Raw genomic sequence first — 26,091 nt, 5'->3', positions numbered from 1 at the left:
TTAGTGGCTTGCACCCCAAAGATTCCCAGTTTCTCTATTACAGAGAGGGGCATGAGGTTTATCCCTGAACCAAGGTCACACAGAACCTTTTCAAAGATCATGTTGCCTATGGTACAAGGTATTACGAACTTTCCAGGATCCTGTTTCTTCTCAGGCAATGTCAGTTGATCCAGATCACTTAGTTCATTGGTGAACAAGGGATGTTCATCTTCCCAAGTCTCAATACCAAATAATTTGGCATTCAGCTTCATGATTGCACCAAGGTACTTGGTAACTTGCTCTTCAGTAACATCCTTATTCTCTTCAGAAGATGAATACTCGTCAGAGCTCATGAAGGGCATAAGGAGGTTCAATGGAATCTCTATGGTCTCTAGATGAGTCTCAGATTCCTTTGGTTCCTCAAAGGGAAGCTCCTTATTGATCACTGGACGTCCCAGGAGGTCTTCCTCCTTGGAAATCACGTCCTCTCCTTCCTTCACAGGTTCGGCCATGGTGATTAATTCAATGGCCTTGCACTCTCCTTTTGGATTTTCTTCTGTATTGCTTGGGAGGGTACTAGGAGGGATTTCAGTGATCCTTTTACTCAGCTGGCCCACTTGTGCCTCCAAATTTCTAATGGATGACCTTGTTTCATTCATGAAACTCACAGTGGCCTTAGATAGATCGGAGACTAAGTTTGCTAAATTAGTGGTATTTTGTTCAGAGTTCTCTGTCTGTTGCTGAGTGGATGATGGAAAAGGTTTACTATTGTTAAACCTATTTCTTCCACCATTATTAAAGCCTTGTTGAGGCTTTTGATCCTTCCATGAGAAATTTAGATGATTTCTCCATGATGTGTTATAGGTGTTTCCATAAGGTTCACCCATATAATTTACCTCTGCTATTGCAGGGTTTTCAGGATCATAAGCTTTTTCTTCAGAAGATGCCTCTTGAGTACTATTGGATGCAGCTTGCATTCCATTCAGACTCTGAGAAATCATATTGACTTGCTGAGTCAATATTTTGTTCTGAGCCAATATGGCATTCAGAGTATCAATTTCAAGAACTCCTTTCTTCATAGGCGTCCCATTATTCACAGCATTCCTTTCAGAAGTGTACATGAACTGGTTATTAGCAACCATGTCAATGTGTTCTTGAGCTTCTGCAGGCGTTTTCTTTAGGTGAATGGATCCACCTGCAGAAGTATCCAATGACATCTTAGCCAATTCAGATAGACCATCATAGAATATATCCAGGATGGTCCATTCTGAAAGCATGTCAGAAGGACACTTTTTGGTCAACTGTTTGTATCTTTCCCAAGCTTCATAGAGGGATTCACCTTCTTTCTGTCTGAAGGTTTGAACATCCACTCTAAGCTTGCTCAGCTTTTGAGGAGGAAAGAACTTGGCTAAGAAAGCCGTGACCAGCTTGTCCCAAGAGTTCAGGCTATCTCTGGGTTGAGAGTCCAACCACACTCTAGCTCTGTCTCTTACAGCAAAAGGGAAAAGCATGAGCCTGTAGACTTCAGGATCTACTCCATTAGTCTTAAAAGTATCACATATCTGCAAAAATTCAGTTAAGAACTGAAAAGGATCTTCAGATGGAAGTCCATGAAACTTGCAGTTCTGCTGCATCAGAGAAACTAGCTGAGGTTTCAGCTCAAAGTTGTTTTCTCCAATGGCAGGAATGGAGATGCTTCTTCCATGTAAATTGGAATTAGGTGCAGTAAAGTCACCAAGCATTCTCCTTGCATTATTGTTGTTGGGTTCGGCTGCCATCTCCTTTACTTAATTCCACCAACCAATTCCACTACCGTTACAATATATCAAATAACCAGCACATCATTCAATTCAATATAAATCCGTCAAAGATCAGAATTTCAGTCAATTTGCAACCATCAAGCAAACCAGCCTATGGCAACCAGCTCAACATAATCAAATAACAGGATTCTCAGTAATTCCAAACAATCAGAAAATCGGAAATAGTTACAGCCTCAAATCAAAATCAATATCATCAATTAATCACTTACAACCATGAAACCGGCCACAATCACAGCCAAGTCAGAATCAATAAATCATGACACAGAAAATTAGTCTAACCATTACAAAATTATTTATATACTCTTAAAATTTACTATATTATTTCAGAAAATCAGGTTCTCAAGACAGTTTAATCCTTTAAGTTCTAATCCTTCAATAACCACCAAAATGAATTTCAGCCAGTCACAAGTCAAATTCACAGCCATTCATATATATCTGATAACTAAAATCAACAGTAAGCACTTATCCTCAATATTTAGAATATAGCCACAACTCAACCAATTTAGAATAATCACATAAAATCAGAATTTTCAATAATTACATCAAAATCAGAAAACCAATATCAATCATAGCCTCAACCAGAATTAATCTTATCAATTAATCAATCACTCACAACAAAAACACCCAATGATATTTACAGCCACACTCTAAAATCAATAAATTAATTTAAATACTAGAAAATCATCTCAATACCAAACTTAATCCAAATTTCACAATCTCAAATCAATCAAGCTTATTTCTATCAATTAATCATAATTATGAATTATTTGCAATTACTCACTAAACCTCATTGGCATTCATAAGTTAAAAGCTGTTAATTTTGAAATAAATCCCCTACCTCAGTGTCGCATTAACAAGGCAATCAAACCAAACAGCAGCCCCGATGACATTTTTTTTTTACGAGTTCTCTTCCTCCAGCAACAAGACAGCATCTCAGAACTTACGTAGCAGAATCAGAATCATTAAGGGCAGCTCCAACATTGGTTCCCCCCCAACAGCAATACCCACGGCGGCAGAGGTTTGGGTACTGCAAAATTCAAAAGCAGAGGCAGAACAAAGGACAACGGTGAGCAGGAACTAGCACGAATTGTATCTGAATCAAAGCAGCAACTTCGGCAGTCTCAACTAATACCAGCAGCAGACTTTACTCATGGTGATGGCGACCACTAAGACAACAGGGACGGCTCACGGCGGTTGCGACGGATCCTGGCCGTGGTGATGGTACGACAGTGCGAACAACATCCACCCTTCTCTCTCGGACGCACAGTTTCGGCCTTGTCTCTCTCTCCTTACGGTCTTGACAACGACGGACCCCAAGTTGGTGGCAGAAAGTTTGATGGCATTTGGCCTCTGCAGCGACAGTAGCGAAACGCCGGTGATGGCGGGTCGGACAGTGGCTGGACGACGATGTGGCGCAGCTCCTTCTCTTCCTCTCGGCGCTGCTCCTTGCCTCGGCTCTGGTCTTCCCCCGCAACGGCGTTGGCTACTAGATGGATCGGCAGTGATGCGAGCTTGTGGCTCCATGAACAGGACGGCGCCGTGATGCAGCTCGACGGCGAGGCGTGGCGGCAGCAGCTCTTCCCTCTAGTTCGACGATGACGCGACGGCGGCACTGGGACGTTGGCGCGGCGGCGAGGCGTGGGTCGATCTCTCTCCTCGCTCAGATCTCCCCTCCCCTCTACTAGCAACAGCGGCGACGGTGGCAGTGGCACCCACCGCGCCGCCTCCCTCTTCTCCCCCCTTTCCTTCCTCGGTCCCCCTTTTCTTTCTGTTCCCGTTCTTTTTTTTTCCTTTGGCTCAGGGAACCGTGTGTGTGTGTTTTGGATAGGGCTGCATAGCTGCTGCTGAGTCTTGGGGAAGAGGGTAGCTGGGCTAGGGTTTCTGGGATTTGTGAATTAGGGTTTCTGATTCAATTTAGAAATTTAACTTTAGGAATTAGGGATTTTATAAAAGAATATGGATAGATATGAATAGATATTTTGATAAAATTGAAGGGTAGAGTAATTTTAAAATCAAATATACTCTATTAAAAATATTTAAGAATATTATTTATCATCATATAGCTAAGTTCAATCAATTATTTCTAATTTAAAATATAAAATAAATATATTAATCACATGTTTATAAAATATGGTTTAGCTCAATATTAGTTGTTCAAATTAAAGGATATAACTTTTCTTTATTTTTCTATCTCCGAAACTTTAATTTCAATTTATAAAATAACCAATTATAATAAATATTGTACATAAATATTAATTGACGTAGAATTAAGGTATTTATAATTATCAATCTAATCATTTTTAATAAAATAATTTCTAGGAGTTCAAATTAATAACATAATTTATTCAAAATAGAATTTATTTAAATTAAATTATACATTTCTTCTTATTTTTCAATTATCAAAGTTATAATTTCAATTGTACCAAATATCTAATAAAGATTATATAAAAATTCTAATTAATTTAAACTCCAATTATGATGAAACTCTATTTAATTACCTTTAGTAAAATAATTTTCTTAAAATAAAATTATCAACAAATAAAATAAATCACAAATGACTAATTATTTGATTTTCAAAAACTAGAGTTGTTACATTCCCCATGCCAAAGGTTTGGCAATATATCCAAGGGGGATGAGATGCCCTAACAACTTAGGTTATTCTGTGAAATTTTTTATGTTTGGGGAATTGACTTCGTGGGTCCATTCCCAAACTCTAGTGGTTTCTTATATATATTGTTAGCTGTAGATTATGTTTTTAAATGGGTGGAAGTAATTCCTACCCATACTGATGATGCTAACGTTGTTGTCTCCTTTGTTAGAAATCATTTTATCTGTCGCTTTGGATCACCACGAGCAATCATGAGTGATCAAGACACTCACTTTTGTAACAGGAGATTAGAAGGTATACGAAAGAAGCATGGGATTGTTCATAAGGTAGCAATAGCTTACCATCCCCAGATGATGCCAGGGCATTTTGGCCAGTTTCACTGATGAGATATTTTGGTGAAAAATAAATTTCTTCCAAAACATCACAATCTAACCGGCAAGTGCACCGGGTCGCATCAAGTAATAAAAACTCACGGGAGTGAGGTCGATCCCACAGGGATTGAAGGATTGAGCAATTTTAGTTTAGTGGTTGATTTAGTCAAGCGAATCAAGATTTGGTTGATGGTTTTGTGACTTGCAGAATTAAATTGCATTGAAGTAAAGAGAACAAGAAATAAATTGCTGAAACTTAAAGAACAAGAAATTAAATGGCAGAAACTTAAAGTGCAAGAAATGTAAATTGCAGAATCTTAAAGTGCAAGGAATGTAAATTACTTGAAATGTAAAGGGGATTGGGATGTGGATTTGCAGGAATTAAACAAGGAAAAACTAAATTGCATCAAACAGAAGAGGGAAAGGGAATTGGGATTGAACCGGATCTTGAAGCAGTAAAGTGAATGAACAGAAAAAGCAATAAACAGGGAATTGAAATGAGAAATTCAGATCTCAGGACCCAGAGACTAGAAAACCAAGTCTAGATCTCAATGCCTTCCTAGATCCAACAAGAACAATAGCAAGGAAATTGTAAATTGCAAAGAATAGAGATGAAGAACAATGAACCGGAAATGGAATTTAATTAACAGTAAAGAAACAGAGAGATCCAAGATTGAGATTGAAATAGAATTTCTTCAATTCTCCAATCCAAGATCCAAGACAAATGTAAAATAAAATTGAAAGCAATGAAAACAAGAAATTAAAGTTCACTCAAGTTCAAAAGCTCTCTGAAACTATTATGAAAATTCTAAAAAGAAAGCTCCTCGAATAACTTGAATTCTATCCTACTTATACACTTTCCAAAATGATCTTCAAGCCTTGAGTTGGGCCTTTGTTCTTGGTGGAATTGGGTTGAAAGAGGCCTTGGTTGATTGCTCTTGAAGTTTGAAGAAGAACCAAAGTGAACCAATTGAACCGGTTTTGAAGTTAGCCATAGTTGGACCTAACGTTTGAGCCAAAGTTAGGGGTCTAACTTTGGCCCCAACTTTTCATATCAGCAAGCCAAATTCTTCTGGTATGGACGTTGGTGCCAACGTTAGGGGTCTAACTTTGACCCTAACGTTGGCCTTGTTTAGTGCTAGTGGCGCCAACGTTAGCCTCCAAGTTAGGGGGCTAACGTTGGCGCAAACGTTGGTGCCCCTCCCTTGTGTCTTCATGTGCCAACGTTAGCCTCCAGGTTAGGGGGCTAACGTTGTCGCAAACGTTGGCCCTTCCCCCTTTGTAATTCATGTGCCAACGTTAGCCTCCAAGTTAGGGGGCTAACGTTGGCGCAAACGTTGGTGCCCAGGGGAGAAACTCTCAAGTTCCAACGTTAGCCTCCAAGTTAGGGGGCTAACGTTGGGGCTAACTTCATGTCTCCTGGTTCAATTTCACTTATTCCATTGTCCTCTCTTCACTTCTAGCCATTCCTCTTTGCTTCAACCTTTCTCCAAGCTTTCTTCACCTATCATTAATCAACCAAACTAATCAAAGCTATGCTAAAAATCATGAGATCTTCATTCTTTCATAATATGCAACAAATATAGCACAAAACCTCATGAAATGGCATGAATTCATATATGGTTGGTTCAATCAAGGGAAACATGAAAATCTACTCAATTAGCTTGCTTGTAGCTCAAGAAAGTGCATAATTCTAATGAAAACAAAAGAAAAAGACTAGCTAAAATAGGCTAAGATGACTTGTCATCATTCACTGACCTTTTCTTTATTGTTTTAGGGTAGTTTCATGCATTTTCTTAGGAAATAAGCAAGTTTTGGGTAGAATTTCACTTACATCTTAATTCAAGCAAATATTATGCACTTTACATGATTTCATGAGAATTATGCAAAAATTGAATGACAAATTGGATGATGCATGTCTCATGATTTGGATTAGAACTTTGATGCACTCTATTGCTTGATTTCAGGACAAAGGAAGCAAGGAAGAACCACGTTAGCAGCCACGTTAGTCTAACTAACGTAACCACTAACGTGGAATGGGAGCTAGCTTGCAACGTTAATGAGAAAAGTAATCGCCAATAACATCCTCGAAGCCATCATAGCCTACGTTAAGAGTCATGTTAACTAAGTTAACGTGAACTCTAATGTGGAAGAAGAAAATGAAACCAACGTTAGTGACACTCACCTTTGTCACTAACGTTAGACCAAGCTCATATTGGCCATGTTAAGAGCCACGTTAACTAAGTTAACGTGGACTCTAACGTGGGGAAGCAAAAGAATGGCCAACGTTAGTGACACTCACCTTTGTCACTAACGTTGGACTAAGCCACTTTGATCCACGTTAGTTGACACGTTAACTTAGTTAACGTGGAAGCTAACGTGGAGGGAGCAAGAATCGCCAACGTTAGTGACACTCACCTTTGTCACTAACGTTGGAATGAGCCACTATGAGCAACGTTAACTCCCACGTTAACTTAGTTAACATGGATTGAAGAATGATGAGCCAACGTTAGTGACACTCACCTTTGTCACTAACGTTGGAGATGGCTATCACCACCACGTTAGAAGCCACGTTAACCTAGTTAACGTGAACTCTAACGTGGGAAGTAGGGCGTTTTGAAACGTTAGTGACAAAGGTAAGTGTCACTAACATTCTCGAAGATGTGGCAAGCCTACGTTAAGGGTCACGCTAGCCACACTAACGTGAACTCTAACGTAGGGAGAAAGGAAGATTCTCAACGTATAGGGGTAGTTTTGAATTAGAAAGGGGGTTGGAAATTTGAGAACTACTCTCTATATAATTTACTTTCTCTGCACTTCTAGTTTACTTTTCATAATGTATTTTCCGTCTTTGCTTTCCATTTCCAGAGCTATGAATAACTAAACCCCTTTCATTCGGTTAGGGAGCTCTGTTGCAATTTGATGGATCAATATTAGTTTTCATTATTCTTCTTCTATCTCTTCTCTTGATTTTACTAGAAAGCTTTCAATCTTCATTCAATTGGGTAGTTATCTTGGAAAAGAAGCTATTCATACTTGGATCTCTTCGGAACTTTGGAAGAGGAATGAAGAGATCATGCTAGAAATGCTTTCTCATGTTGGAACAAATTGGGGTTTGGATGGATATAGTGACATATAATCCTACCAACACTTTGATTTGGAAATACATGTGGTATAATCAGTGACCATACTTCATCTCTTCTCATGAGCAATTGACCAAGGAATTGGCTATTGATCAAGATTTGAGAGATTGAATTACAAAGAAATTAGAATTCGATCACTTAAGATTGCCAAGGAGATCAATGAATGCATTGATTGAGGAAGAGATGAAAATGAACTTGATCCGGAGAATGCAACATCTCCTAAGCCCAATGAATTCCCCATTTCTGATCTTACCCATTCTCTTTAAATTCTGCAATCTACTTTTATGAGCATCTTCCCCATTCCCATTTAAGATTCTGCAATTTACTTTCTGCCATTTACATTCAGCTCTTTATTTCCAGCATTTACATTTTCTGCTATTTACTTTCCCATCATTTAATTTTCTGCAAATCTCAAATCCAATTCTGCTTAGTTCAACTAGAACATTCCTCTAATTAAAGTTGCTTGACCAATCAATCCCTGTGGGATTCGACCTCACTCTATTGTGAGTTTTTACTTGACGACAATTCGGTATACTTGCCAAAGGAAAATTGTTGAGAGACAAGTTTCCGTGCATCAAGTTTATGGCGCCGTTGCCGGGGATTGATTTTGTATCAACAATGATTAAATTGGAGGATAACTAGATTGAGCATTTTTATTTTATCTGATTTAAAATTCTGTTTGAGTAATCTACTTTCTGTTCAGTTATTTTCTTCCCTTTCCCCTACCCATTTTTCTTAGTTGTTTACGATTCAGTCCACTAACCCACTAACTGTTTGATATATTGCATCACTCACACTAACAACAATTCTAACAGAAATACTTTCTGCATCCATTTCCTTGCTTGTGCCTTGTTGGTTGTATGATAGGGAGAAGAAGCGGGGCTTCAACTTCCTTTGATTCTGAACTTGAGAGGACCTTCTTGAGATTAAGGAGGGAAGCAAGAGGAAAATGAGTAGTTGGTGCAGAGGAAGAAGAGGAGTATTTTAAACCAAACATGGATGAAAATATGGAGAACCATCATGAAGAAGAGGCTCACAACCATGGCAGAGAAGGTCTAGCAAATCATGCTGGGCAGGAGAGAAGAGTTTTAGGCTCTTATATCAACCCAAACCCAGAAAACTGTGGGAGTAGCATCCAAAGGCCAACCATACATGCCAACAACTTTGAACTAAAGCCACAGCTCATCACCCTTGTTCAGAACAATTGTTCATTCGGAGGGAATGTCCAAGAAGACCCCAATCAACATCTAACCACCTTCCTGAAGATATATGATACTGTGAAATCTAATGGTGTTCATCCTGACACCTATAGACTACTTCTGTTCCCTTTCTCACTCAAGGACAATGCATCTAAATGGCTGGAATCCTTCCCAAAGGAGAATTTAGCAACTTGAAAAGATGTGGTGAACAAATTCTTGGCAAGATTCTATCCTCCTTAACGGATCAACAGGTTGAGAGCTGAGGTACAAACCTTCAGGCAGCAAGATGGTGAGACTCTATATGAAGCATGGGAGAGGTTTAAGGACCTGACAAGAAGGTGCCCACCAGATATGTTCAACGAATGGGTGCAGCTGCACATTTTTCTTTGAAGGACTTTCTTATGAAATGAAGAAGGCAGTAGACCACTCATCCATGGGATCTCTGAACAAGAAGAAGACCATTGAAGAAGCCATAGATGTCATTGAGACTGTAGGTGAGAATGACTACTTCTATGCTTCTGAAAGAGGCAACACTAGAGGAGTGATAGAGCTAAACAATGTGGATGCACTGCTGGCCCAAAACAAGCTTATTACCAAATAGCTGGCTGACCTCACCAAGAAGATGGAGAGGAACCAAGTAGCAGCAATCACCACCTCATCAACAACCCAAGAGGGGGTGAATACAGGGGCAGAAGGTGAGCATGAACAAGCCAACTACATTGGAAACTCACCTAGGAAAGCACATGATCCATACTCCAAGACCTACAATCCTGGTTGGAGGAACCACCCAAACTTTGGGTGGGGAAATCAACAAGACCAAGACCAAGATTAGAGACGCCACAACCCCAACAACGATGCAGCCCACCAACATTCTACGCAAAGATCATATCAACACCCACCAAACAACACACCTCAACATCCATACCAAAGCTAAAATGGCCCTTCTCATCCCTCCAACCTCAACTCACCATCATCTGAAGATAGACTCTCAGGGATTGAGACTATACTTGAAGGCATATGCAAAGAGATTCAAGATAACAAGGTTTTCAAAGAGGAGGTGTGAGCCAGTATCAAGAACCAGGAAGACACCATCAAGAGGCTGGAATTTCAAGTGGGATACTTATCTGAGAAGATTCCCAAACCTACTGATAGCTTCCCAAGTGACACAGAGAAAAATCCGAGAGGTGAAGCAAAGAAAGTCAGATGGGAAGATTACAAGATGGTTACTATAAGTGATAAGGAGACTGAGGAAGAGCTGAACAACCTATTAGAACAACCTGAAGATACTTCAGCAGGAAAGCAGGGGGAGAATCATCAAGAAACCACAAGAAACCACAATTACACAGAAGGAGCTGACACAGAAGGAGCTGCTGAGACTCTATGCACCCTTTCCCCAATTACTAAATGGCTGTGTAGAGAAGAGAATATACTCAAGGTTTCTTGACATGTTTGTATCCCTCCATGTAAACATACCATTCATCAAGGCCCTTCAGCGAATACCCTCATACATTAAGTATATGAAGGAGCTGCTGACCAGGAAAAGCTCACTCAAGAAAGGACAAACAATAGTGATGAATAAGGAGTGCAATGCCCTCATTCAACCCGAGTTGCCTACAAAAAGGAAGGACCCAGGGAGCTTTCACATCCCCTGTTCCATAGGAGAAACCATGTTTGATAAAGGACTTTGCGACTTGGGAGCAAGCATCAACTTGATGCCTTTATCCCTTATAAAGAGGCTGCAGATCAATGAGATAATGCCCACAGATGTAGTCTTTAGGCTGGCTGACAAGACTCAAAAACAAGCAGTAGGAGTGGTTGAAAATGTGCTGGTGAAGGTTGGAAACTACTTCCTCCTAACAGATTTTCTCATATTGAAAATGGAGGAAAGTCATCTCCATCCAATCATATTGGGGAGACCGTTCCTAGCCACAGCCAGAGCACTTATAGATGTGGAGCGAGGAGAGCTAATTTTGAGGATCCATGATGAACAACTCACATTCAATGTTTTCAAGCCCTCACAAGAAACAGATCAAGAGAACCAAGAACCAAGGAAAGATCACAGTGAGATACTGATAGAAGAAATAAGCATTGAAGCACAACCAGCACATCTGGGAGTCCCCTTGGTTGAAAAACAAGATAATCAACAGCTGTCATAGTTAGAGGAAACTCAAGTGGAGCCAAAACCACCAGAATCACATGAGACCGGCAACAAAATCTCCACAGGAAAAGAGACCACAAAGAGCAGGATAACAGCAAAGAAGAAGGTACAAAGGAGATGGAGGAACAACAAGATCCCTACAGAAGATTTCTCTCCAGGAGATAAAGTGATCTCAGCTTACATCCCAGCTATTCGCCCCTAATCTCCCCACCATCCCATCTCAGCTACCTAAAGTCTTTACCATCAACATAGTTCTCTCCCTAGAACATGTGGAGATCCTTGATGAAGCCAATGGAGATAGATTTACTGCAAGGGGGGAGGACTTGAAGCACTACCAACCACCCTGATAAAGGCAGAACGTCAAGCTAGTGACGCTAAAGAAGCGCTTCATGGGAGGCAACCCATGTTTTACATGCTTTTAAAAATAGTTAATAATGCAAGATTCATGAATTTCAAATCAACTTGATATGCACTTGAATGAATCCTTGTGTGCAACATATAGTGAGGAACAAGTTTGTTGTTCAAGGCACACTAAGAGAACATAAATGTAACCCACATCATGTCACTCTTAGGGGCCTTGAACAAATCTTTTACACCACATGGCACCAAACTATGTTTGGTGTTTCCAATGTTGCATACATGGATGTTGAGTTAGTTAGTTGGTTTGCACTCATGAATAGCACTTAGTTAGTTAAAAACAAAAACTTTAAAAAGTAGTTAGCCTTTTAATTTTGCCGCCACTTTCTACAAGTGTGTTTTTAATCACATTTCTTCTATTTTGTAGAAAAATTGATGGGACAATTGAAAGGAGAATTCTTGGCTACTTCATGAAGGGGGAGTACACACTTGTCTTCAAGGGGATTGCATGGGGAATTGTTGCCATGCAACATTGGAAAAAGAACAATCTTGTAAACTGAACCAACACCATCATAAAGTTGGTGATCCTTGTGCTCACCCATGCTAAACCCCATCCGTCTATCACACAACCACCCCATCAATCCACACCTTTCATTCACTCATCACTTCCCTATATAAGTGAGTCCTGGTCCGTACTTCCCTTCACATTCCAATTCCCATTCCTCACACTTCACACCTTCGGCATCCAAATCTTTTCACTACACCCTATCCTAACCAACCGAATTCCTCATCTAACCATACCTTCCACCTCCTTCACACATCAACTCCTACTAATGGCATCATCAAGCTCCAAGAGGCAAAAGAGGAAGGAACCGGTGGAAAGCATTCCTTTCGATGAGAGGAGATTCAAAACTGCATTCCATGAAATCGAATTTGAACGGATAAAGCTCAAGAAAATACTGCCTGAGTTAACATTCCAAATTGACGAGGATGAGTGCCCAGAGATTCGAGAGAAGATTGAACAAAGGGGTTGGCAAAGGCTTACGAACCCAGAGGGGAAGATAAATGTAAACCTCATCAAAGAGTTCTATGCAAATGTGGTCAGAGAAGACAAAACCAAGGCCCCCACTTTCAAAAGTTACGTAAGAGGGAGAGAGGTGAATTTCAGCCCCAATGCTATAACAAGGAATCTTCAGTTGAAATCACCATATTTTGATGAGCTTGGTTATCAAGCAAGAGTAAGTAAGAGCCCTGACAATGATGAACTCGAACAAATTGTGAATGACATATGTGTTATAGGAGCTGACTGGGAAAGGTATGCGGATAAGAGACCCAGGTTCATCAAGAGAGGAGACCTCAGCCCTGAAGCCAAGGGATGGTTTGAACTCGTGAGGAGATCTATCCTCCCAGCAGTGAACAATTCTGAGGTCAATGTCACTCGAGCTACTATGGTACATTGCTTAGTACAAGGTGGAGATATCAATGTGCACGAACTTATAGCTGAGGGGATTCAAGAGTCAACTGAGAAGATTGATTCGGGTGCCAGCCTTTGGTACCCCAGCACCATCCTCAGACTGTGCACGAAGGCCAAGGTTGCCTTCGAGGATAGCAACCCAGATTGGTTAAATCCTGGGAGGCTAATTACGTTTCAGCGTCTAACTCATGTGACACCAGCCCAACAACAAAGAAGACCTCACATAGGAAAGCCAAAACCAAAAGGAGGATCTCACCAAGAAGAGTCTCATCAGGAAGAACACCAACAAAGAGAATATTATGACCCAACCAACATAAACCTGAATCACATTCACGGAGCCATTGAGGAGCTAGCAAGGAGTTATATGGAGGGACAAGAACAACAACTGCACATTCAAGCTCAAAGGATGGATCGTCAAGAAGAGCTCCTTTCTAATTGGATGAATCAACAAGGGGAGTGGCAGAAACAGCAAATGGAACACTACTCCCAGCTTACTCAAGCCATCAATCAGGTGACTAAAAGGCAAGAGCGTCAAGACAAACGCCTTCAAGAACTCAACCAACGTCAACTAGCTCAGACGAAGGCATTCAATGAGTTCAGCGTACTTAATGAAGGACGGCAACTACATAGGGAAGAGTTCAACATAAACACTCAAGTCAAGTTAAACTACATGTCTAGTCATATGCATAATCTACACTCTGCAATCCCCAAGTATGATGAGGTCCAAAAAGATTTTACAGAACAAGAGGAAAGGAAGGTGAAACAGCAGAAGGAAATATTGAAGAAGAAGATGGAAGATGCTGGCTTCTGGAAGAAGTTGATTGGAAAAAGTAAGGGTAGTGAGAGTGCAAGCACTCAAGAAAAACACAAAGAGGACAAACAGGAAGGAGAGCATGAGCACCCCCAAGAGTAAAAGGTGGTGGAGTTCCCTCATTGTCCCATCTTTTTTTCAAGTTTTAAATAAGGAAAATCATGTATGAAATAGAACATGCTTCCATGGTAGTTTAGGATTTTCAATTCTGTTTTTAGTATTCTCCTTGCTTAGGTATATGATTGCTAGTCAAATTGGCTATTTTTAATTCCATCTTGCTTATTGTGTTGCTTGTCTCCTTTTGAATCAAATAAAAAGAGATGTTATGAAAGACCAGAGTGGAGTTCATATTGTGGAGTAAGTTCTTAGATTTGTGGTGTAGTAATCACTTAGCTAAGTTGGTTCACCAACAAGGTGGGAAGGCAACTATCTGTCTTGAATCATAGGCTTGAAACACACCCCATGAGACTAGTTAAATAACAAGATACTAATAAGAAAAAGGGGAAAAGAAAAATGAAAGTTGAGGAATAAAAGAAAAAGAGTAAGAAATAAGGCTAGGCACCAAGGGTTTGAATCTTGAGGCAAGTGTCTGTGGTGCTCCTGTGTAAAGGATCTACTTGGATGAATAAGCTCTCAAGGGTTCCTTATCACTTGGTAACTTGGGTTAACTAACCCGGGATTATTAGTTGAAAGTCCACAATCAAGAGTAACCCTTGCTACAGAGCACTTAGTAACCCAAAGAGGTGCTGGACACCAAGGTCTCAAGAAAAGGAAATAACAAACCATGTGCTTGTGGTGTGCATGTATGGGGGAAAGAGACTTGAGGGAGTAAGTCCTTAGGGGTGTCTTAACACCTAGCACCTTGAACCAACTAGTTCAGGAGTGCTGGCTAAAAGCTTATCTTAAAGAGTCGCTCCCTCACAGAACACCTAGTCTAAGAACACAAATAAGAGCTGAAATGACAAAAGGGATCAATGAATAAAAGTTTCATAGGGTGCAATCAAGTGAGTATTCCAGGACATGATAAAAGTCTGAAAGCCAGTGAAGGAATGAACCTAAGTTGCTATGCATGAAACCACCATAAAACCAAGGACATGACTTCCACAATAATGACTCATTTCTCTTGGCATTTCATTCATCATTCTCTTGTTCCAGTACTTGCTTAGGGACAAGCAAGCTTTAAGTTTGGTATTGTGATGCCAGGGCATTTTGGCCAGTTTCACTGACCTTTTCTTTATTGTTTTAGGGTAGTTTCATGCATTTTCTTAGGAAATAAGCAAGTTTTAGGTAGAATTTCACTTACATCTTGATTCAAGCAAACATTGTGCACTTTACATGATTTCATGAGAATTATGCAAGAATTGAATGACAAATTGGATGATGCATGTCTCATGATTTGGATTAGAACTTTGATGCACTCTATTGCTTGATTTCAGGACAAACGAAGCAAGGAAGAACCACGTTAGTGATAAACCCCATTTTCGTGGTTTATCTTGTGCTTATTTTGGGGGATTTATCCACCTTTTCCCACATTTATTCAATGAATTAGCATGTTTTTGTAATTCTCCCTTAAATTGTGCTTAAATGTAAAAACATGCTTTTTAGGCCTTAAATTCGTAATTTTAATCCACCTTAATTCCATTCGATGCCTTGATGTGTTTGTTAAGTAATTTCAGGTTCATTAAGCAATTATTGGATGGAAGAAATAAGGAGAAAAGCATGCAAGGAGGAGAATGCATGAAGAAACAAAGATTTGGAAGGAACCAATGCACGCGCACGTGTACAAGGCGCGCACGCGCAAAAGTGGTCTCTCACAAGGACGCGCACGCGTACATGCTGCTTCCGCGCGGTTGAGGATTTGCCAATCGACGCGCACGCGCACGTGGCGCACACGCGCCGATATTCTTACTTGGCCCACTTAATGGCAAAACGCTGGGGGCGATTTTTGAGCTGCCCAAGCCCAAATCCAACTTGTTTCTGAGTGTATTTCATGCAGAATTGAAGTCCAAGCAAAGGGGGAGCAATTGTTTGGTAGTATAGCATCATGTAGGTTAGTTTCTAGAGAGAGAAGCTCCCTCTTCTCTCTAGAATTAGGTTAGGTTAATTTTCATCTTAGATATAGGTTTAATTCATGCTTTGATTTACTTTTCCTTTACAACTTCTTGTTCCTCTACTCTTTCTCTTTTTAATTTTGTATCTCATTCTTGTAATTGCTTACTTTGTTGTTGATGCACTTTTTGGTTCTTTTATTTTCAATTCAATGCAATTTATGATTCATGTTTCTTTATTGTTCATTTGAATTGTTGTTGTTTAATTCCCTGCAATTGAGTAGCATAGATTACATTCCTTGCAATTTTATCATGTTTTCCTTTTATGCCTACCAAGTGTTTGACAAAATGCTTGGTAGGATGTTAGAGTAGATTTTGAGCATTCTTGGCTTGGAAAGAGTAATTGGGCAATCTTGAGTCATGAAAACCCAACTTATGTTGGTGATCTAGAGTTGTTAGCTAATATTGTTTCCATTGACGCTAATCTTTTGCTAGTTTAATTAGTGAGTTGATTAGGACTTATGAAATATTGTTTCCATTGACGCTAATCTTTTGCTAATCTAATTAGTAAGTTGGTTAGGACTTTTGGATTGAGATTAGCTAGTCTCATTAGACTTTCTCCCTATTTGTTGGAGTTGACGTTATGAGATAAATTCTTGTTTATAATTGTGACATGATTAATTAGTCTTGTTTGACATTCTCCCGGTGTGTGAGTTAACTAAATAAGGCAAATTAATCATGCATGACTAGGATAGAAAGCCTATGACCTCAATCCAATGCCATGAATGTCTCTTTTCTTTAATTGCTTTCTTTATTACTTGCTTTCTTTACTTTTTTTGTCATTTACTTTTCTTGCCTAAACATCAACCACACCCCCCTATACCCTTCATAGCCAATAATTGACCACTTCATTGTAACTCCTTGTGAGACGACCCGGAGTCTAAATACTCCGGTTATTTCTTATTTGGGGTTTGTTACTTGTGACAAAACTCAATATTTTAATTTGATGTGAGGATTGACTATCGGTTTGGACTATACTAACAACGGAATTATATGGAGGAATTCCGAACCGGTAACAATTCTTGCTCATCAAATTAATGGCGCCGTTGCCGGGGAGTTGCAATGGTGTTATGTTATTGGCTATTGTGAATATTGTGAATATGTTTGCCTTTTGCTTATTTGTTAGTTTTTGTTAGTCTTAGGACTTTGTTGCTTATTTTTGTTAGTTTTTGTTTTTGTTTGCTATCATGAATTCTCATCCTCACTTTGGCTATGAGTTTAGTTCAAACTATGTTGTAGGAAATGAAAGCTTCAATGAGGATGTGCATCAAGGATTTGGAGATCAAAAGTGGGAGGAGCCCCAAGCTTATGAACAACCTTCATGGCAACAACCTCCTCTGGATTCTTATGGGTATAATTCTAATCCTAATGGATATCAATCTAATGGATGTGGTGACCCATATTGTGATTGTCAACAACCACCACCACATGCCTATGAACCAACCCCTCAACATGACTTTGAACCACCTTACTCACAAGCCCCCTACTACCAAACACCTCATTATGACCCTAATTCTTATCCACCATACCAACCACCTTATGAGCCATATGAACCATACATGGAACCACCACCATTCCAACACAATTACTCTCAAGAACCACCTCAAATGTATGAAAATCTCCAACCACAAGATGAATACCACTTTCCACTACAACCTCCCATGGAAGAATACTCATGTCCTTCAATCCAAGAGTCATATGATCCTACCCATGATATCCAAGAAGAACAAGAGTCAAGGGATCATTTCAAGGAGACATTGGATCAATTTCAAGCAACCATGGAGTGTTTTGTGCAACAAATGGAAAGAATAGAAAATATTGAACCACCACAACCTCACCAAGATGAACCACCTTCCAATTATCAAATCCCCGGTCGTCCGACCGCTCGGCATTTTTGGGTGACAAGTTTCTAATCCCAACACTTTTGCATTTCATTTTAGGATTCTTAGTTGCATTTTCTTATTTTGCATATGTATATATTATGCTTAGTCAAAATCATGATATTTTCCAAGGATTTTATCTATAGGGCGCCCCAATTGAAAAAAAAAAATTTTAGAACTTGCTTGAATTATATACTTTGTGGATCATGTTCTTGAGCTAAGAACACAAGCATGTGAGATTTGAGCCTAATTGTGTGGTTACATCATATATAACCACTTATTTTCATTCTTGTGTGCATTATTCTCTTCCTATGATTGTAATCTTTGATTTGTTTGATTCTTTATGTCCATTATTTTGTGTATACATGCATTTATATGATTGAGGCCATTGTTCAAATAGCTCACTTACCCAAATAAGCCTACCTTTTATCTTCCATTGTCAGCCAATTTTGAGCCTATGCTTAACCCATTTGTTCTTAATTGTAGCACATTACAAGCCTAAGTGAAAAACAATAAATGTCCCTTGTTTGGATCTTTGATTAGCTTAGGCAAGTGAGAGTGTTTATCATTTGATTTTGGGAGAGTTGGGAACATTGGGTAGAGATAAAAGTGTGTTTACGTTTTTGTTGAAAAAAAAATCATGGGAATTGGGTACATACTGATGTATTAATCATGTGTAAACCATATGCATTGTTGTTCTTGTATACATTTTAGTTTGAAAAAAAAATGAGAAAAACGAAAAGAAAAAAAAATATATATATATATGTATTTATAAAAAGAAAAAAAAGAAAATATATAGAAAAGAAAGAAAAAGAAAAGCAATAAAAAGGGGACAAAATGCCCCAAAGCAAGGATCAATAAAAGTCAATGCATGTGGGTGGTGATCAAAAAGAGAATGCATGAGTGTGTGAAAAAGTGAAGAATGGGTAGTTAGGTTTATTTAGAATTGTATAGGTTGTCATAGGTTAGGTGGGAAGTTTAAGTTAATCAAAGATTCAAATTTCTAGCTCACTTAACCATATGCATCCTACCTTGACCCTAGCCCCATTACAACCTATGGGAAAGACCTCATGATATTTGTATGCATGCATAAAGTAATTTTTGATTGTTAGATGAAAAACAAATTTTGGAAAGTATGATTAGGGGAGAATTGAGTGAATCAACCCCATACACTTGAGCGACTAGAGCGGATACACATCCGGTGAGGGTTCGATCGCTCAATTACATGTTTCCACCCATGATCATCTTTTCTTGCAAGTTTGTAAAATCTTTCAATGATTCAATTCAATTGTGGGTTAATTTGATTGCTAATACCTTAGCCCTTGTGCTTACATGTGTACTCTTGGAAATTGACTTGTTTTGACTGAGCCATTGCATTCATGTAGATGACTTGCACATAGATAGATTGCATTTAGTTAGTAGTTTACTTTGAATAAATGTGATACCCTTTGCCTCTTTCTTGATTTTAGCATGAGGACATGCTTAGTTTAAGTGTGGGGAGATTTGATAAACCCCGTTTTCGTGGTTTATCTTGTGCTTATTTTGGTGGATTTATCCACCTTTTCCCACATTTATTCAATGAATTAGCATGTTTTTGTAATTCTCCCTTAAATTGTGCTTAAATGTAAAAACATGCTTTTTAGGCCTTAAATTGGTAATTTTAATCCACCTTAATTCCATTCGATGCCTTGATGTGTTTGTTAAGTAATTTCAGGTTCATTAGGCAATTATTGGATGGAAGAAATGAGGAGAAAAGCATGCAAGGTGGAGAATGCATGAAGAAACAAAGATTTGGAAGGAACCAGTGGACGCGCACGCGTACAAGGCGCGCACGCGCAAAAGTGGTCTCTCACAAGGACGCGCACGCGTACATGCCGCTTCCGCGCGGTTGAGGATTTGCCAATCGACGCCCACGCGCACGTGGCGCGCACGCGCCGATATTCTTACTTGGCCCACTTAATGGCAAAACGCTGGGGGCGATTTCTGAGCTGCCCAAGCCCAAATCCAACTTGTTTCTGAGTGTATTTCATGCAGAATTGAAGTCCAAGCAAAGGGGGAGCAATTGTTTGGTAGTATAGCATTATGTAGGTTAGTTTCTAGAGAGAGAAGCTCCCTCTTCTCTCTAGAATTAGGTTAGGTTAATTTTCATCTTAGATCTAGGTTTAATTCATGCTTTGATTTACTTTTCCTTTACAACTTCTTGTTCCTCTACTCTTTCTCTTTTTAATTTTGTATCTCATTCTTGTAATTGCTTACTTTGTTGTTGATGCACTTTTTGGTTCTTTTATTTTCAATTCAATGCAATTTATGATTCATGTTTCTTTATTGTTCATTTGAATTGTTGTTGTTTAATTCCTTGCAATTGAGTAGCATAGATTACATGCCTTGCAATTTTATCATGTTTTCCTTTTATGCCTACCAAGTGTTTGACAAAATGCTTGGTAGGATGTTAGAGTAGATTTTGAGCATTCTTGGCTTGGAAAGAGTAATTGGGCAATCTTGAGTCATGAAACCCAACTTATGTTGGTGATCTAAAGTTGTTAGCTAATATTGTTTCCATTGACGCTAATCTTTTGCTAGTTTAATTAGTGAGTTGATTAGGACTTATGGAATATTGTTTCCATTGACGCTAATCTTTTGCTAATCTAATTAGTAAGTTGGTTAGGACTTTTGGATTGAGATTAGCTAGTCTCATTAGACTTTCTCCCTATTTGTTGGAGTTGACGTTATGAGATAAATTCTTGTTTATAATTGTGACATGATTAATTAGTCTTGTTTGACATTCTCCCGGTGTGTGAGTTAACTAAATAAGGCAAATTAATCATGCATGACTAGGATAGAAAGCCTATGACCTCAATCCAATGCCATGAATGTCTCTTTTCTTTAATTGCTTTCTTTATTACTTGCTTTCTTTACTTTTTTTGTCATTTACTTTTCTTGCCTAAACATCAACCAAACCCCCCTATACCCTTTATAGCCAATAATTGACCACTTCATTGTAACTCCTTGTGAGACGACCTGGAGTCTAAATACTCCGGTTATTTCTTATTTGGGGTTTGTTACTTGTGACAAAACTCAATATTTTAATTTGATGTGAGGATTGACTATCGGTTTGGACTATACTAACAACGGAATTATATGGAGGAATTCCGAACCGGTAACAATTCTTGCTCATCAGTTAGAAACCACGTTAGTCTAACTAACGTAACCACTAACGTGGAATGGGAGCTAACTTGCAACGTTAATGAGAAAAGTAATCGCCAATAATGTCATAGAAGCCATCATAGCCCACGTTAAGAGTCACCTTAACTAAGTTAACGTGAACTCTAACGTGGAAGAAGAAAATGAAGCCAACGTTAGTGACACTTACCTTTGTCACTAACGTTGGACCAAGCTCATATTGGCCACGTTAAGAGCCACGTTAACTAAGTTAACGTGGACTCTAACGTGGGAAAGCAAAAGAATGGCCAACGTTAGTGACACTCACCATTGTCACTAACGTTGGACTAAGCCACTTTGAGCCACGTTAGTTGACACGTTAACTTAGTTAACGTGGAAGCTAACGTGGAGGGAGCAAGAATCGCCAACGTTAGTGACACTCACCTTTGTCACTAACGTTGGAATGAGCCACTATGAGCAACATTAACTCCCACGTTAACTACGTTAACTTAGTTAACGTGGAAGCTAACGTGGATTGAAGAATGATGAGCCAACATTAGTGACACTCACCTTTGTCACTAACGTTGGAGATGGCTATCACCACCACGTTAGAAGCCACGTTAACCTAGTTAACGTGAACTCTAACGTGGGAAGTAGGGGCGTTTTGAAATGTTAGTGACAAAGGTAAGTATCACTAACGTTCTCGAAGATGTGGCAAGCCTACGTAAAGGGTCACGTTAGCCACACTAACGTGAACTCTAACATAGGGAGAAAGGAGGATTCTCAACGTTATTGGAAAAAGTAAGTCCCAATAACGTGTGCGAAGGACCAAGAGGCAACGTTAGTGGTCACACTGATGCTACTAACGTTGAAGTTAATGTGGATCATCCTTGGGATTGGAACGTTAGTGAAAAAGGTGATTGCCACTAACGTTCTCAAACCCACACTTTCACTGAACATTAACGCCAGTAACGTCCTAAGCTAAAAGTCCCTGCCTACTTCATACTTTCTCTCTGCAAGTAAAGCTAAGCCCACTGAAGAGGATAACTGCTTCAAACTCAAGATCCAAAGGCCCATATCCAAGATTTGAAGAACCAACTAGAAGATCAGAAGAGTAGTATATATAGGGGTAGTTTTGAATTAGAAAGGGGGTTGGAAATTTGAGAACTACTCTCTGTATAATTTACTTTCTCTGCACTTCTAGTTTAATTTTCATAATGTATTTTCCATCTTTGCTTTCCATTTCCAGAGCTATGAACAACTAAATCCCTTTCATTCGGTTAGGGAACTCTGTTGTAATTTGATGGATCAATATTAGTTTTCATTATTCTTCTTCTATATTTTCTCTTGATTTTACTAGAAAGCTTTCAATCTTCATTCAATTGGGTATTTATCTTGGAAAAGAAGCTATTCATACTTGGATCTCTTCAGAACTTTGGAAGAGGAATGAAGAAATCATGCTAGAAATGCTTTCTCATGTTGGACCAAATTGGGGTTTGGATGGATATAGTGAAATATAATCCTACCAACACTTTGATTTGGAAATACATGTGGTATAATCAGTGACCATACTTCATCTCTTCTCATGAGCAATTGACCAAGGAATTGGAATTCGATCACTTAAGATTGCCAAGGAGATCAATGAATGCATTGATTGAGGAAGAGATGAAAATGAACTTGATCAGGAGAATGCAACATCTCCTAAGCCCAATGAATTTCCCATTTCTGATCTTACCCATTCTCTTTAAATTCTGCAATCTACTTTTATGAGCATCTTCCCCATTCCCATTTAAGATTCTATAATTTACTTTCCGCCATTTACATTTAGATCTTTATTTCCAGCATTTATATTTTCTGCTATTTACTTTCCCGCCATTTAATTTTCTGCAAATCTCAAATCCAATTCTGCTTAGTTAAACTAGAACATTCCTCTAATTAAAGTTGCTTGACCAATCAATCCCTGTGGGATTCGACCTCACTCTATTGTGAGTTTTTATTTGACGACAATTCGGTATACTTGCCGAAGGAAAATTATTGAGAGACAAGTTTTCGTGCATCACCAGACCAATGGTCAAGCTGAGGTATTTAACAGAGAGATAAAGCGCATATTGGAGAAGATAGTCAAGCCTCATAGGAAGGACTGGAGCACCAAGACACCCATCGGGATGAGTCCCTTCCACGTAGTATATGGAAAGGCTTGTCACCTCCTAGTGGAGGTGGAACACAAGGCTTTCCTGGTAGTAAGTGAATGCAACATGGGATTTGAGAAGGTTGGTGCTGAAAGGAAGTTGCAACTGGCAGAACTGGATACCCTTCGACTCGAAGCATATGACAACTCCAGACTATATAAAGAGAAGGTGAAGGCTGTGCATGACAAGCATATCAAGAGAAGACATTTCAGACCTGGGGAGCTAGTTCTCCTTTACAACTCAAGGCTGAGGCTCATGCCAGGCAAGCTGAGATCAAGGTGGGAAGGCCCCTATAGATTAGAGAAGGTAGAGCCATACGGAGTCTTCCACCGGAGTTATCCTTCAAGTTCCAAATTCATCAAGGTCAATGGACATCGCTTAAAGTTGTATCATGGTGAGAAGATGAAGGACAATAAAGAGCTAGAGGTCTTTCCTCTTGGAGGATCCACCAACAGAAGCAGACTGAGCTTGTGAACCGTCCAACTTAAGGACGTAAAAGCAAAGTGCTAGGTGGGAGACAACCCACAATGGTATGATCGTTCCTTTTCATTCTTAGTTTTATTTTCTTTTGTTTTGCACAGTAGTCATTCATAATTTCTGCATATTCCTCTGTATTCTGCATTTTGCATTCTGCATAAAAAAAAGCGCATGACGCGCGGGCGTACACCACGCATACGCGTCATATGTGCTTACGAGAATAAGAAGAATTGAACGGAGAGTTACGCGGGAATGGTGCAGGAAGTGTGAGTTACGCAAAACCAAGATCACGCGTACGCGTCCATGACGCGTTATTTGCAAACTTGGCATTTCACGCTTACGCGTCAAGCACGCGCACGCGTGGATAAGGAAATTGGCGTCAATGAGTGTTTGGCCAGAGAGTTATGTTGGTGTGGGGCTGGAACTGTGCAGGGAGCACAAGCCCTCTCATGCGTACGCGTCTCTGACGCGTGCGCGTCGTTTTCCCATAATGGCCATCCACACGTGCGCGTCCCTGACGCGCACGTGTCATGTGCATTTTTGGCTCTCATGCGTATCAAACAGAGAGTTGTGCGTGCACGGGGCTGCTTTCGCGCCATTCGCACAACCCATATCATGCGTACGCGTCCCTGACGCTTACGCGTCGCTTGGAATTAGTGCGACCCACGCGTACGTGTGCTGTACACGTATGCATCACATGCGACGCCCAATTGAACCCATTCACCGCCTGAATTCAATTCTCCCCTCCCCCAATCCTAATTCTTTTCCAATCCTTCTTATTTCTTCTCTATTCTTCCTCCTTTCTTCCTTATTCTTTCTTATTATCCACTCCGTTCTTCTTCCCTTCATCTTCCCCATCAGTTTTTTTTCTTTCTTTATTGCATTTAGCTATTTTTCTTTCTTCTCAATTTTTCTTTTAGCTTAATTATCCATGGTTTCTTTTTCTTTCTTTTTCATGCATTCTTATCTTGGTATTGGAGTTTATTTGGGTATTACGTTATTAATCTTGAGCTTGTGATTATTATGAGGAGTGATTTGACAATTGACATTTAATTTTGGCTCTCATATACATTTGGATTATATTATTTTCATTCCTATTTTGACATGCACACCAGGTGTTTGTGAAAAGGCTATTATGGCATTTTGAAATCTATTTTGTTTTACTCTTATACTTTAATTCCCCTTTTTCACAACACTTGTACTCCGCATGTATTGGGATTATCATTCACAATTGTCATCATCTACGTGCTCTTTTATTTGGTACGTTTAATTATTGATGCTTGAGTTATGCTTCTCATGCCTATTACTTGCATGCTTTTACTCTCTTGCATCTGATTAGTATGAATTGCCTATTTACTCTTAAGTGATGTCTTACCTACATGTTGTAGCTACCATGTATTTAAGCTATTATCTTCCCTTTGGCATTCATTATCACTTGGAATTTTCTCCCTTCTGGTTTTAGTTATACTAGCGGCTCAACAGACACTTCGTGCCTGTTCAGCTGCTTTTCTATTATTGTGAAGAAATTAATTTTATAATTTTATTTTTAAATTTATAAATTTAACAAAATAATCTAAACATTAAGAATAAAAAAGTTTAAAAACAAAAATAAAAATTTTATAAGTTATTTAACTTTTAGAATGTATAAACATTATAAATTTAAAGTAAATAAGATATTAAACAAACTTATTATGTTGTTATTATGTGTAACAACATAAAAATCAAGATTTAGAAACATTATTTACAATTAACTATTTAGAAACGTTATTAAGTTTATTTTTTTATTTTTAATAGTTTTTAATATAAAGCAAAGATAAAAATTTATATTCAAAACACTCTTTATCTTCATGCATAGTTTCAATTGATAAAAAATATATTTTTTTATTTTATATTTAATATTTTAAACAATCTTTAAGTGCATTATTCTTTCAAAATTATTAATTTATATTTGTATTATCGACTCACTATATCAAACACTATTCTTTCTCTTACTCTATACATATACATGTCATTGTCTCATCATCACTATTATATCAAACACTATTCTTTCCTTCCACATCCTCTTCATCCGATCGTTATTAATTATTACTAAGTATCATCATCGTAACTTTTACTCTTGTCTATCATTTTGATTTATAACTATCTATTGTGTTAACTTTTATGAGTTGTTGAAGTTTTGCTAAAAGAATTAAGATATAAAGCATTTAAAATTTTTTGAAATTATCAAAATTTGATGTCAGTATGTAATCCTAAAACACAATATCAAAATATATTATCCTATCCAAAATAATAAAAAATAGTACATAATTGTAAATTTTTTAACTAATAATTATAAATTTAATTTGCAGTTTATTATAG

The 26,091-nt window shown here is 38.7% G+C and overlaps 1 protein-coding gene and 2 non-coding genes across 3 annotated transcripts; 2 read left to right on the top strand and 1 right to left on the bottom strand.

Annotated features, from left to right (window-relative positions):
• Positions 1-1,250: 1,250 nt before the first annotated feature.
• Positions 1,251-1,358, top strand: LOC148564828 (small nucleolar RNA R71). The gene has a single exon (XR_015884621.1). It is a non-coding gene; the product is annotated as a small nucleolar RNA R71 (small nucleolar RNA).
• Positions 1,359-9,369: 8,011 nt separating this feature from the next.
• On the bottom strand, positions 9,370-9,476 carry LOC148564827 (small nucleolar RNA R71). Its single transcript, XR_015884464.1, has one exon. It is a non-coding gene; the product is annotated as a small nucleolar RNA R71 (small nucleolar RNA).
• A 2,992-nt stretch (positions 9,477-12,468) lies between these two features.
• LOC148564826 (uncharacterized) lies at positions 12,469-14,022 on the top strand. The gene has a single exon (XM_088487755.1). The coding sequence runs from the start codon at positions 12,469-12,471 to the stop codon at positions 14,020-14,022; it is 1,554 nt and encodes a 517-aa protein (XP_088343881.1).
• The last annotated feature ends 12,069 nt before the right edge of the window (positions 14,023-26,091 follow it).

The sequence above is a fragment of the Arachis ipaensis genome, chromosome B5 (assembly GCF_059453495.1).
Source record: "Arachis ipaensis isolate K30076 ecotype BB chromosome B5, ASM5945349v1, whole genome shotgun sequence".
NCBI lineage: Eukaryota > Viridiplantae > Streptophyta > Magnoliopsida > Fabales > Fabaceae > Arachis > Arachis ipaensis.
This window is presented reverse-complemented; position numbering and strand designations above follow the sequence as displayed.